The sequence below is a fragment of the Lynx canadensis genome, chromosome C2 (assembly GCF_007474595.2).
Source record: "Lynx canadensis isolate LIC74 chromosome C2, mLynCan4.pri.v2, whole genome shotgun sequence".
Classification (NCBI taxonomy): Eukaryota; Metazoa; Chordata; class Mammalia; order Carnivora; family Felidae; genus Lynx; species Lynx canadensis.
In genome coordinates this window covers 20,665,271-20,680,398 of record NC_044311.2, presented here as the reverse complement: position 1 = coordinate 20,680,398, position 15,128 = coordinate 20,665,271, and the positions used below count along the sequence as shown (strand labels likewise).

General features: G+C 40.2%; 1 protein-coding gene across 1 annotated transcript in view; it reads right to left on the bottom strand.

The window, feature by feature from the left end:
* ZNF385D (zinc finger protein 385D) overlaps positions 1 to 15,128 on the bottom strand; it is a 298,572-nt gene that overhangs the window by 10,030 nt on the left and 273,414 nt on the right. The window contains 1 exon segment of the mRNA XM_030328864.1: positions 3,405 to 3,635. Coding sequence (XP_030184724.1) covers positions 3,405 to 3,635 — 231 coding nt within the window.

The following is a 15,128-nucleotide window of genomic DNA, read 5'->3' as shown; positions in this document are numbered from 1 at the left end:
TTTTGAGATTAAAAGAAAAACCATAAATGCAGAACTCTACATTCACAGCTATAGGCCTTATTTCATGCATATGTGTTTCTAAAAGGGAAAAAAGGGGGAAAACTACTTAGAATTACAATTTAGATGCAAAATACACATCTCCCCACCCTGCAGCCTGGTTGCTTTTGATCAAAATTGGCTTTCAAACCTGGCTCCCTGAAAAACAGCCCAATCTCAACGGTGGTTTCCTCATCTGTGGCTCTAAAAGAAAGCAGGGAATTCTTTTAAAGTGATATTGGTGGTGTTGGGTGGGTAGGGGTGAGTGTGGGGGCAGTGGGGCACTAAGGCAGTGACTGTGGTCTGTTCCAGATGCAGGTAATACAGGGGTCCATTAAAGAGAATTAGAAAACAATAATTAATGGACTGCAAAGGCAGTCTGCTTTCCACTAGGGCCATGAACTGGCAACTCTGAACAATGTCCATGATAAAGGACTTCTTCCTAGAAAACATTTTGTTGATCTATATTCTACACCATTGGTGTGTTTACTGTTGAGATTTAGTATGCATTAAATTACCCATTGTGTTACTTATCCTATACTAAGCATCATGCTACATGGACTTGGTCTGTAGACCTCTCCATTACACAGTGGGCCGCGCACACACAGGAACTCAGCTACGGGCTCTTGTTTGTTAGCGAGTCCATAACAGTTCACAATCATTCAAGCTCACGAAGGCTGCGGTTCATGCCTTCAACCCCTGCGGCCCTCTGTATTTTTATAAATGAATGACGACACTACCATGATTGTGAAAATGAAGCGACAGAATTTGGGTTGCTTCAATTCTGTCATTTTATGTGACTGCTGGAAGTTTTTATGTTTAAAGCAGCGAAACACAGTGTGAGCCGTGGGTGTCATGGTTTTGTCTGGCGAGCGTCAGTTGCCCACGTTGGTAACTGCCTAGTGATGGGCACTGTACTGGCTGCCTTCCTGCCCTGTTACCTTTTCTCGCTTCCTAACCTGTTCCCTTGGCCTCTCCTGAAAACTATCTGCTCTCAAATCCTGGTCTCCGAGTCTGCTTCTAACGGAACCCAAACTAAAAACACACTAACCCTATGATGGATCCTACAACAAACTACTCCTTTTCCTGACAGGAGAGTGATCAAATGGGTAAGCCCGTCTCCTTCTATCTCCCACCCCCCATGGGTTTCCCCACATGGAGTCCGAAGGGAAAGATGCTGGAACCAGTGGATAAGGGGCAGTTGTATGAACATGGGAAGGACTGCATTCATCATCTACATTTAGAGAATGTCCTGGACGCAGGGAGCCTCTCGACACTGCTTCCGTTACAAATAAGAGAGCTGAATCTGGAGATCAAAAATGGCGCACAAAGGGGGTTAGACACATCTACTTGTCCACCTGCTTTCCTTTGCCATCTCCAGTTCTGGCACAGCTGGCTCGTGCATGTCTAGTGTGAGGTCTCCAAGAAGGGCCTGGACCTGAGAGAAAGATCTCTGAGGTAGGAAGGAAAATTCAGGGCTAGAGAAACCTAAGCTTAGGGGGAATGGGGATAGTCTCCCGACTAGGACAAAGGGTTGGAGGGGACATCCCTATAAAGGGACTCATAGTAGAGGTGACAACCACATTTACTACCTTAAGCTCTGCCTGCACAACACTTGTGAGGATTTTGTGTTTGCTTTTTTTTCTTTTCCCCAATACTATAGCTTCTAGGCTTGGATATATAATAAATCAGAATTCCTAGATATAAGAAATATATATATATACATGGGTGAGTATGTATTTAAAGCTCATGGGCTATTTCTGACAACACAAAGCAGAGATGCATCATAGAATTGGAATATGAAAAGTGCTGACCTGGTGTGATATCATGAAATAACTAATTACTCTTTGCTTCTTAATCAGATGTTTCTGATAAGAATTCAAGAAGGATGCCCAAATTCTTGATAAATTATCGCCAGCCTCAAAGGGTATGGTTTTGTTTACTGTCAGAGTTGATCCCCCCCCCCAAAAATGAATGTGTTTCTCTGTCACTATGCAGAAGGATCAAGAATTCTTGAGAAATAACTGGACCTCCAACGATGTTTTCGCTCTCCCAACTACCCTGCATCCCTGAATAATGTATTTGCATGAGTAAAACTCGAGGCATGTCTGCATGGTATATAGATTCTGACTTGGGGCCAGATCTTTTTCTGTGTTCTCAGGCCCTGAACCCATGAACTCCCAGACAACTAATGTTGCGTGCAGGAGGAAGATACGAACTGAAGGAATTGCTCTCCACCTGCAATTACTCCCTCAGAACGCTGAAGTCAATACTTGGATATTACTGTGCAGCACAGTGGCCAATGACAGTGAACATATAGCTGCAACATTAACCCAGGGTATCATTTACAAATGATTCTGTTTTTACTGTAATTGCTGACAGGGTCCCAGCAATGAACACAGTCTTTGGGAGAAAATCTAATCTTGGGCCTAAGGGCTGGTTAAAATCTTAGGCAGGATAATATACAATTATCTATATCTATATATCTATATGATATCATCTAGATTTTATTGATAGATATATAGATAGAGATATACTCTCCCTGTATGTATTTATCTAGATAGATAGGTTTTGGTATGATATAATATCATACATTATCTTTCTATAGATATAATACAGAACAGATGGAAGGAATTGAAATATACTGGGGAAACATTTCATCCTTGTTATGATATGTTCAAGTTTAGTGTTTAAGTTGGAGAGACCTAAGTTTATGTCATGGCTTCGTTGCTTAATTGGTCATGTGCCTCACCTAAGCTTCAGTCAAATAGCAAGAATAGTATGTTTAGGTTGCCACAAAGAGTAAATAAAGTATCACATGTGGAGAACATACCTCAACGTTTGCCCATAATAAACCCTTTACGGTAAAGTGTCCAGGTGATACAGATTTAGCCCAAATAATATTATTTGTCATTAAGACCATAACAGCGAGGTTTCACCTAAAATCACACGGAGTTATGGAAGCAAATTTTGTAACTATCGATAAAAACTTCAGCAAACTTCATTTAGAAGCAAATGTGTGGGAGTGTATAGCAATTTAGAAATCAAATAAATGCAAATCTTAGACTTTAGAATATTTTACTTTATCTCCTAATGTTTAATAACACACACACACACACACACACACACACACACATTCATAAACACAAACACATACACATCGAGGCACAGGAGCCCTGGAAGTCCTCTCTTGCTCCCATGTAAATGACACTTTGCATGTCATTTTTATTTTGTAACAGTTAATGAATTCCATGTAATAATTGCCAGTTTTCCGCCAACCCTTTGTCCCCTGCTGCAAAAGATCTAACCCATTCAGAGGAAGATAATTGAAGAACTGTTGAGACAGAAAAGAAATCGCTTCATCTCACCACTGTTGTGTGCCTCCAGCTGTGAGGCAGAGTTGACAGCAACCTTGCATAGCGAACAGTAAAGAAGCCGTTTTGCCTTTTCTTCCTCGGTCTCCGTGGAAGGACATGAGCTATTGCCAGTGGCTGTTGTGGGGCTTTTTTCCACTTTGGAGGTGATCTCAGTTGTCATAACACTGCTTTTGCGAATTTCCACAGTTGTCGTTGATATTGCTGGTGTCCCTGCGGTACTGTCTGCATTCCAAATAGCATAGAAAAAAGAGGACAAAACAGTGGTATTATCTTTCCCTATTTGGAAATGTATCACTAACATTACGTTCTGCTAATAATGATAAGAGCAATCAGCAATTGCTGCTTGGCGACTGTGGTATGGGTCAATCATCTCATGAAGATATTTGCATAGACGGCCACATGTAATTGCGTATATTGATATCAAAGGCACAGATAATTCTTAAAAATATGCCCAAATACACTTAATATTTTTCCTGTGGGGCAAATAAACATACCCACAGATTTCTCTTATTACCATATGGCCTAATAAAATCATCTTTACAGTATATGTATTTTGCATATGTGATATTTCTACACAGAGGATTTTTGACAAAATAGAGGATAAACACTTTAAGATATTTTTATTTTTCTTGACTAGTCTGTTTCCTTCTACATTTATCTCTTTAAGTAAATACAAGTACGATCCTTTTGGATATACTTGTGCAAAAAAAAGAGGAAAAAATGGAATCCTGACGACATATGCTCTGTTCAGATCAACAATTAGAAAACCATTGCCCTATTTACAAAGAGTTGTATATTCAACACCAGGTACAGGGATCATCAACATATAAACAAGAGGAATTCTAGTCTGGCGTATGATTAAATGCATGCTCTGTACCAGGCTGTGTTCAGAGGGAGTCTGTGACATAGTATTCAAACATCAATGGCCTCTGTACAAGAAACTCACAGGCTGATCACACCATGTTAATGTCACCTCATCATTTTGAGAGTCAGATGACCATGAAAGTGTTGGTATACTGGAACCCTACAACCCATCTGGCTGAAGTCTGATTCTAAATCTGGAGAGGTCAACTTCTGAAGGAAAACTACTTTATCCTGACTTCACTTAGGTATACACAACAATTACCAATTATAATTAGCAGTGTTTTGCCATACCCAATAGCAAATTGCAAGAAGCTCTAAGTTTGTATCCTTTCGTCTTTCATACTCTTTACTCAGCCTCCCCAGCTGGCTGGTTCTTAACTCTATTCAAAATATTCCCAGGCTGTCTCCCTAGCTACAGCTGCTCTTGGAACTGGTTCTCATTCCAGATACTGCTGTGGTCACTAATGCCACACTGAAGAGTTCATAATAAATGGATCAGGCATGGTTATAAGGGACAGTGGTCTGCCTGCAATGAAGTGTTGTCCTCAAAAATGCTGGTTAGGTCACACTATCAAGAGTTGATTGCAGTTACAAAATTCCTTTTAACCTGGGTATTTCCTTTGATCCAGATATACAGGTGGGGATTTAGGTGAGATTGGTTATGGCTTCTTTCCCAAATATGACATCAGAAACACTAGTCAATAAGAAGAGATGGGGTGCCTGGGTGGCTCAGTTGGTTAAGCGTCCAACTTTGGTTTAGGTCATGATCTCGTGGTTCGTGGGTTTGAGCCCTGCATCACGCTCTGTGCTGACAGCTGGAAGCCTAGAGCCTGCTTCAGATTCTGTCTCTCTCTCTCTCTCTCCTCTCTCTCCCCCCTCCCCTGCTCATGCTCTCTTTATGTCTCTCAAAAATAATAAATGTTAAAAAAAAAAAAGAAGAAGAGAATGGGCTCTTGTTGAGGGCTGTTGTATAAAACAATTCATCTGGACTTATTTCCTTTGCCTGAACTTCAAAAGTGTTTAATCACTTATTTAGCTTCTGAGATCATCAAGTAAGCCTCCTTTTTGAAGAATATCCCCAAACCATATTAAAAAAAAAGTCAAACTGCTCATCAGTTTCTCATGATTAGGGAAAAATAATAAAATTACTCAAAACTAAGTTTTGCCACCAGAATACATTCATTCCCTTGAACATAGACAAGCCCTATTTCCTGATTGGTTTTGCTTATCTATTGAGGTACCAGTGTAAAAACATCAGTTAACAGCTAGAAATATTTCTGAGAACCTAGATATGGCATAATAAATGGAATGACCACTTTAAGACAGTCTAGTAGCTTTCATTGCTCCCAACAAACCAGAAATGACTGTTTTGAAAGCATATGCCTATGTGTCTGTGAATAAATACAAATGCCCAGTTAATTTGCTAAATGTTTTAGATACATGATTTCATGTATGCTTCACACAAACTTGAGGAAATGCCAGAAGTTCAGAAATTTCCCAAGGTCACACAAATAGAATATGGTGAGTCAAGGCAAGGTGTTTATAGACTGAAAAAATCAGGGATTTAATAAAAAGAAAAAAAAGATGTTGTGGATGATATTCTTGCCCAAGACTGTGATTCTTCATACTAAGGCCACAAATGGCAGTAGGCTAAACTGCTAAATTATTCTTACGATCCCGCTCTCATGGGGAGTGACAACCGTAAATATAGATATTTTAAACTTTGTGTGGCTACAGTAGAGGCAGAGCGTGACACTATGGACATCTATTTCATTTAATTCTAAGTAAAGATGTCCCGAGTAATACAACATTTCCTCTGGATTGACAATGCTGATGTCTTGATCTGAAACTGCGTAGCATCGATCATAGTAGTCCTAAACCAGCTTCCCTATTTACACTGAAATTCTTAAGTACAGAGTAAACAAAACCATGGATCTCCTAATCCCTGTGACAGCTACATTAGTCGTTTTCTAACCTCAGAGGATAACGTACATTTAGACCAAGGAAGCCACAAGATTAGAACTGCCAGATTCTCTATGCCTAGGGCTTAATGAAGTATTAACATTTCTTAAGGCAGGTCCTTTGCATGAGCTAGGTTTAGGGGAATTAGTATCAAAATGCCTAACTTCTGGAACCTCTACTCTGGTCTTTTAAGACCTCATGGCTGAGTACGAATCTGTTATTTTCTCCATTTGGCAAGTAATTTGAAAGAAATACAAATAGTTATATTTTTCATTTTGAATTGAATATATAAATGTTATGTGTTTATGTTAACATTAAATGTTATATAAGTGTTATGTCCATAGGTAGGATTACTATTAATTTATAATAAGACATGAGTTTTTCAGTTACTTTTCATTTATCAGTGGTGAGGGGATTTTTTCATAAAAAGTAAAGTAATTATATTTTAAAATTATGCCATTAATATGGCATTAAAAAAAATTTTAATGTTTATGTATTTTTGAGACAGGGCGAGCACGAGCCCAGGAGGGGCAGAGAGAGGGGGTGACAGAGGATCCGAAGCAGGCTTTGAGCTGACAGCAGAGAGCGCGATTCGGGGCTTGAACTCATGAGCCATGAGATCATGACCTGAGATGAAGTCAGCTGCTTAACTGACTGAGCCACCCAGGTGCTGCAAGATTATGCCATATTAGAAGACAATCACCTATGTTATACATTGCCTAGAAAATTACACCTAGCAAAGAGATTTTAATATGGTACATTAAATTACCAATTATAATAATCCTTATCCACTCATAAGAGTCAAATCTTAAATGGGTGTTCATGTTAACAGCACATACCTTTGATAAGATGTGAGAAGAATTACCTCTAAGATTTTCCTCCCCCAAACTCACAACCCCTGTCTGAACATGGGAAAAGCATTAAACAAACATAAATTTAAGGACAATTTATGAAATTCATGATTAATGGTCCTCAAAACTGTTAAGCTCATCAAAACAAGGGAAGTCTGAGAAACTGTCAAATCTAGATGAGTCTAAGGAGACATGATGACTAATTATAAATCATACCCTGGTAGGGATCCTTTGTGTGTGTGGCAGGGGGGAGGGTGAGACAAAAGGACATTAGGTAAACACTTAGGAAATGTGAACGAAACTTGGACTCTAATTAATATAATGGATCAGTATTGGTTCATTAGTTATGACAAATGCTCTATAATAATGTGAGATGTTAACAATAAGGGCAACTGGATGCAGTGTATACAGAAACCCTCCATAATACTTATACCTTTTCTGTAAATCTATAACTATTCTAAAATTTAAAGTTCATTAAATTGAAGAAAAATAGAATCATAACCAGTCAAAAAATAGTGCATCATTTCAGTTACTTTGTAGAATCATAATTAAAGGATATCTTCGTGGTTTCATAGTATAGTTTTCTTGGTTTTCAGAGTAAAATTTTTCAGTAAATTTCTCAAGGTTACATAGTGCTTTAAGGTAGACACTGGGACTTGACATTGCATATCCCAATTCTAAATTAAGTGCTTAGTATCCTGTATTGCAATGACTCACATATTCAAACTTCATGCCATCAACATTTATTAAGCAGCTATTTTGTGCTAGGTTCTATATATACTAATCCACAAGACCAATAAATATCCATCATGTACTAACCATCACGTACTAAAGGTTTTATGAGACACCTTGTGATAAGCTGAAATAATAATAAAGTGAAATCTTTAATCAGCATTGCTATATCCTTACACTTATACTTGTCACAAAAAAGACACTCAAATATTTATGAAAAGAAAACAATGAACAAACGAATGAATGAATGAACAACAATTACAGCTAATATTTACTGAATCACTTTTAAAGCATTTACCAGTATGAATTCATTCAATTCTCATAAAAACCTAAGAGGGGCATACCATTTCTATCCCCATTGTGAGAAGGAATTGAGATACGGATTTGCCAAAAGCCGGAGCTCCCAGGTGTGGCGCAATGATTTGAACTCAGACAGTATGGCTCAGAAGCACAAGCTCTTCTATTTTTTTTATGCTAAAATTTTGATTTTTTAAATGAAAGAACTGACTACATCCTCTTCAGCTAGTTCAAGTTGGTCATGATTTATTTTGCATGTCTGTAGATAGCATCTTAAAAATTTGACTTTAAAAGAAACTAAACATGGCCAGAACTAGAGTCAATCACATATATTCAATCATCCACTTAACCTCAAGTATTAAGTTACTGGAATACATCTGGAAGGAGGGGAGAAAAGAATAATTTACAGCTCTCAAATAATCTCTTGTGCAAAATGGTAAAAGTACAGCTCTTCCTTGTTACAATCCTTTTTCCCTCCACCCTTCCTTCCTCCCTCCACACTCCATTCCTTCCTTCTTCCTTCCTTCCTTCCTTCCTTCCTTCCTTCCTTCCTCCTTCCTTCCTCCATCTTTCCTCCCTCCCCAATCCTTCTTTCTTTTCTTTTCTTGTCTTTTCTTTCCAAAAGATGAGAACGGGAATAATGATTCACTTTTCCTAATGTTTCCCAAAGGTGGACTCAGATTTCTTTGCACTCTTCAACCAATGGCCCTCTAAGAACAATATATGTGACAAGGAGTCGAAAATAATGGGTGCTGTTCAGTGGGAAGAAAAACGTTTGAGATGGTTTGGGTTTGCATTTCTGTGCATGTTTTCTGCCAGTGCCCTGTAGCAAATATTCATTACTGCAACAATCACTATTTGGCTTTGGCATCAAAACAGATTGCTGATACTTGGTGGAATGGGGCTTTAGTTGAGAATGAAAGAAAACTTGTCAGTATTCAGAGTGGACCATTTGTGGCCCTCATCCTTGTACAAGAAAAGATTCCAGAAGATAACAACGACTTGAATTAAAATAAAGCAGCCAAGTTTCATGGCCTGGGTAAGAAATTTATTCTCCTAGACACAGACCTCATAACCCAAGTCGGACAACCACAGCTGAGTCACTTAAGTTTCCTTGCAGGTAACAGGAATTAGTATTATGATCCAAAGATGCTCATCATGTTTTCCCGCAGATTAAAGACTGAGAATTATATACAATTTATGTCCTTCCTCCTCGTGTGAATTTAAGTCTCACCCGGGCTTGCTAACAAGTGAGAACAGCTGCTTCCTCTTAAATATGCTGACATTCCAAAGTACAAAAAAGGTGGCTCCTGACAAAAAAAAAAAAAAAAAAAAAAAAATCACAAGTTTTTAGAAATTACTACTGGCAGTTTCTTTCCTATGGATTTAATTTGATTTAATTTAACTAACATTTATTGAGCACACTGTTAGACCCAGGCGGCAATGACCTGTGCACTGGGCACTGTAGTTTTGAGGGCTCCACATATCATGAGCTACTGAAACAAAAGCCTATTTTTTTAATGCACTGATCTTGTAAAAAAGTTGTTAGAGTGTCTGATAGCCAATTGAACAAGTGGGAATTATAGGAAAGGGAAGTGAGGGCTGGAATGGCTGCCTCAGTGGCCTGTGTAGACTAAGATCTCACGAGTGTGTGTGTGTGTGGTGTGTGTGTGTCTGTATCTGTGTGGTGTGTGTGTGTGCATACATCTATGTGCACTGAGAGGTGGCAGGAGACCAAAGCTTGTATCTGGAAACCAGAAAAAAAAGTTATTTCGTTCATATGTGGCTCTATCAAATCACCTGAGCAAAGTCCCCCCCACAAATTTCCTCCCTCCCCTCTTCCCCTCTGCTATGATGGTATAGGAAGGGCTTCAAACTGCCTGGAAATCCTGAGTTTACAAAATGAGGGTGGGAAGAAAGTGTTACCTCCCCAGCAGGCGACCTGATTTGGGTGGATCCAGCCACCATCCAAAGGTCCTGGCTTGGGAACAGCTTCTGCTCTGTCCCTATAGATCCGTGTTACTCCTTGGTAGGGCTCAGGATTACCTTACCCTCCAGGTCACGAGGGTAAGGTCATTGGGCTGCTAGGTAAGCTTGAGGTGGAAGTTGTCAGTATTTCCATGTAGGACATATGGTCTTTATCTGCACTCTTGTCTTAGCCCTGAAACTTTGGGGTGGGCCGGAATGAGCCCTCATATGTCAGACTCTGTGCTACTCACTGGAGGTGGAGAAATAAACATGATATAATTTGTACGCTAAAGAATGAATTTGCACTAATATGATGAGGGAGAGGGAAAGAGAGAGAAGGGAGGAGAGTGTTAGTGGTGCAGGGGCAGAGAAGGAGACAGAGGATCCAAAGCAGACTCTGTCCTGACAGCAGAGAGCCCGATGTGGGGCTTGAACTCATGAATTGTGAGATCATGACCTGAGCCTAAGTGGGACACTAAACGGACTGAGCCACCCAGGTGCCCCTGGAGTTTCTCTCTTTGAGGAAGGTGAGCACAAAGAAATGTCACTAGAAAATAAGTTGTACTTCAAATTTTGATTTTATAGTGCCTCCAATGGTGTAGAGGCCATGCCCCAAAAAGAGAGTCCCTGTACTTTTAAAAATGTTTATTTATTTATTTTGAGAGAGAGAGAGAGAGAGAGAGCGAGAGCAAGAGTGTGCAAGTGAGTGGGGGAGGGGCAGAGAGAGAGAGAGAGAGAGAGAATCCGAAGCAGGCTCCACACAGTCAGTGCACAGCCCAACACAGGGCTCAATCCCAGGAACCATGGGATGACAGCCTGAGCAGAGATCAAGAGTCAGACACTGAACCGACTGAGCCACCCAAGTGTCCTCCATACTTTTTAAACCAAGTGGTATATTCTGTTGTACAGTGAGCTCAATGAAACTCTTAACGTCCTAAGGGATTGGGTGACTGATTCTTTCTACCTTTACAGCATTTCCCAGGCTCACAAAGCAAAAATATCAAACTGCAACTTCTGAGATGCTTCCCAAAGCTGTCCAATCTATGATCTGTTTGAGGCAATTACATTAGGAGTAGATTCATACACCGATAATGATGATCTGTTGAACTCACTTTGCCATGTATACCACATGCAGATTAGAACATAAATTATTCTGATGAAACGCATTTGAGACAGAGCCTATTTTAAAAACAAAATAGGTGATTGAGCTTTCAGATTTGCCTCTTGAAGCCAGGACCAATTAGTTTCATTGGGACTGGCTGTTTTTCAGGAGCATCTATGATTTGAGAGGGTAATTTTAGATTAACTTTCATAGGATAATTTATCAGAAATTTAGGTTATTCCTATCACTGATTAGAATTTTGGAGTCAGAAGCCAGAGATTCAGGTTGCGAGGTATAGCATATAGCTGCAGAAGCCCTCAGAAAGAAGTGGTGACTAGGACCACGGCGAGGGGGGCTGACTTAGGCCAGGCAACTGCAAGTGCAGTTAATGAGAAGGGGGAGGGCAGGAGGATGAGGCCAAGCAGGAGGGACACCAGCAGCCCCTGAAGCTCAGCGGGCTCGGCAGGGACTGTCCAGCCCCCTGAGAGGAGGCAGGATGGAGCAGTTGGCCAACCAAAGCTGAAATCCACTTATATCTTCAAACCTCCCTCTCCAAAATGTCTTTGACCTCAAATATGGACCTCTTATTTGAACTGGGATCTCACCAAGTAAAAACAGGCATAAAACTAGGCAGCAGTCAGGGGCGCCCGGGTGGCTCAGTCGGCTGAGCGTCCGCTTTGGCTCAGGTCATGATCCTGTGGTTCGTGAGTTTGAGCCCCATGTCAGGGTCTGGGCTGACAGCTCAGAGCCTGGAAACTGCCTCCGATTCTGTGTCTCCCTCTCTCTCTGCCCCTCCCCACTTGCACATCTGTCTTTCTCTCTCAAAAACAAATAAACATTAAAAAAAAACCACCTACGCAGCAGTCACACTCGCATATACCCCACCCCCAGGGAAGACAGAAGATGTAGGGGAGTGGGGCAGGGCAATGGACGATGATAGTATTAGCAGCTGTGGTAAACTGGGGAGCAGGCAGCTCTCCAGAAAAGGGGTAGTTCATTGTACCACTGTAGCCAGTTCCTGTCATTTTAGAAACACATGTCCAGCTTTACCAGATGCTTTGATTATTATGTTAAAAGCCACAAAGTTTCATGTAAAATTTGCAAATTTCCAAATTTTACATGTTAGCAACTGTGTGTGTGTGTGTGTGGTGTGTGTGTGCATACAAAATCCTGTGTGGGCCCAAATCTTCCCTGTGTTCTATCTCGGCTATGGGCTGCCAGTTTTGCAAGGTTCTCTAGGGACGTGGTGGCTGTGCCCCCAGACACTGCTCCTTTCCACAAGGGTTCAGAGACTGTTCCAATGGCTTGACTTAGAGTCTCCCTCAGAAGACAAGGTCTCTACTTGAAGCAAAGATAGCTGATTAGAGTTGGTCTTTTTTTTTTTTCCTTTACCAGACAATTTTCCTTCATTCCTTTCTTTCAAGTCCACAAGAAGGGGCTCATTCTGGAGCAGAAACCTTGGTGTGTCTTGTCAGCTACGTGTAAGGGTTCACAACTTAACATCCCAGAGGTGTTCTTGGTTGATAAGCCACATCAGCCATCTGTACCAATGTCTTATAATGTTGGAGCATTCGTTTCTAAAAGTCAGTGGGGATTATATTACCTACTCCTATACTTACCTTGTAACACAACTAGAAAGAGCTTGCTAGATATTTTTTTTCTAATTTTTTAAAATTTCTTTTTTAATGTTTATTTATTATTGAGACAGAGAGGGACAGAGCATAAGCATGGGAAGGACGGGGAGAGGAGGAGACACAGAATCTGAAGCAGGCTCCAGGCTCTGAGCTGTGAGCACAGAGCCCGACGCGGGGCTCGAACCCACAAACCGCGAGATCATGACCTGAGCCGAAGTCTGATGCTTAACCAAATGAGCCACCCAGGCGCCCCAAGCTTGCTGGATATTTTATAATTGATAAATATAGAGGCTGCTGTCAGTAACTTTGTTCTGTTAGACGTTTGCCTTTCTTTCAAAAGTTAAGAGCTTCAATAAAATACCAGACTGAAAACTGGCATAGACGTATAAATAACAAAACTCTGACCTGCTAACTTAAGTGTTCATCCTCAATCAGTTTCATTTTATCACTTTTAAAACGCTGCTTCTTTCACTCTATTTCTCTATTGTCTTTTGGCTCTCAGAACATCCAACAATGATGAAACCAAGATGTTAGAAACTTGTGAATCCAAAATATTCCTCTCCCTGGACACTAGTGGTTGGAAAAATGTATTCTATATCAGAATCACCTGGAAGTTTTGATAAAACTTTGTTGGTTCTCGCCCCCCAGAGTTTACGATTCCTAGGTCTGGGTTGGACCCTGAGTATTTGCATTTCTAATAAGTGCCCAGGTGTTGTTGCTGCTGCTGGTCTGAGGCCAGAATGTCAGGAACCACCACTGACAGATCTGTCAATTAGGTTAACTCAGCTTTGGAGCTCGAATGTCACTGAAGTCAAAAGTCACTGATGTAAACAGGGTAAATGAGGGATAGAGCCAACACTGTCCCGTTTGCCCTGTGACTAAGGGAGTTCCTGAGAAGGGACCGCCAGTATTAACACAGGGAAAGGTCCCGGCAGGTCACGTTGGTCACCCTATAAGGGAATTTGGGATAAATTAGGAAACAACTCTTAAAAAATGTATTTTAGACACAACTAAGCAGCAATGAGCATTTCTATTGAAAGATACATTTTTTTTAAAGATATATGTGACAACAAATGAGAGAGGATGGAGAAACATTCAGATCCTTGAAACAGAAAAATAACTTTGGGGCTTAATTAACCTTCCATTTAGTAGTTAAAGCAGGGGCTCTTCTGTAAGAATATAGTCTTGTCTCTCTAACTTACGGTCTGTACATTTCCAAGGGAATTCTTTTCCTATACTGTTCACAGGATTTATGCTTCATCCCTTCCAAACACAGATTGATCTAAAGTAAATTAATTTAAAACTAAGCTAATTAGAAGGTAGGACTCTAGGACTTTGTAGTGTTAATCAAGTGGGTCTGGCCACTGTAAATGAATGGCAAAGCACCAAGAAGAAGGGCGGGGGCATTTTGTCAGAATTTGTGAACTCTGATAAATTTTCCAGAAGGGAATAAAAGGAGAAGACTAAATAAAAATCAGTGTATTTCAGAGCTATTTTAAGCGACTTGGATGCCACTAGATTAGGAAGCTGCCTTTTCTGACTTCTAAAAGAATAAGAAAAAAAAATCTTTCCAAATCTATGAATGATAGTTCCCCTGTTCCAAGAACTACCAGAGGGAAAGGTATGCAGGCCACAGCAGCAGTTCCCAATTCATCAGCGAGAAAGTCTGTATATTGAAAAACTCGATTTGAAATCTGGCAAAAAGTCAACGCATGATTTTTCAGCAACTGCCTTTGGTACTTGGTCTGTTTAATGTACATAGCAACAGTCTTCCTTCTGGCCAGGTGCTTTAGGTTACAAGTAAGGATTTGCCTTGTGTCCTTCCATAATAGCTAACCATTAAAAACTATGACATGATAAATGGTGAGTCTTGAGATGTGTTACTAACTGAAAGTGAACACAAAGTGAGAGAAAGCATGTCTTCTGACTATTGAATGTAGATTGTGTAGAGAACTGAGAACATGGAGATAGTTCTGCCAAGTCACTTAGGATACGAATACTTGCTGTGGAATCCTGTTAGGTGGCCCATGTAATAATAATAATAATAATAATAATAATAATAATAATGGAAGTAATAATGGTCAGTTAGCTCTACAGTTTTTGGGGGGGCTTAGTTTTTGTCTTTGTTGTTTTTTGTTTTTTGTACCATATTGCTGTCCTAAAGATAAGAAAACAAGCTCTCATAATGGTTGGCATACTGATAAAATATTTACTGTGGACATAATTCAGGACATTATACCATCTACGCTTGGGCAGTTTATTGCATGTGTAAGTTACTTAGCAGTTTTCATTACAATGTTAGTGT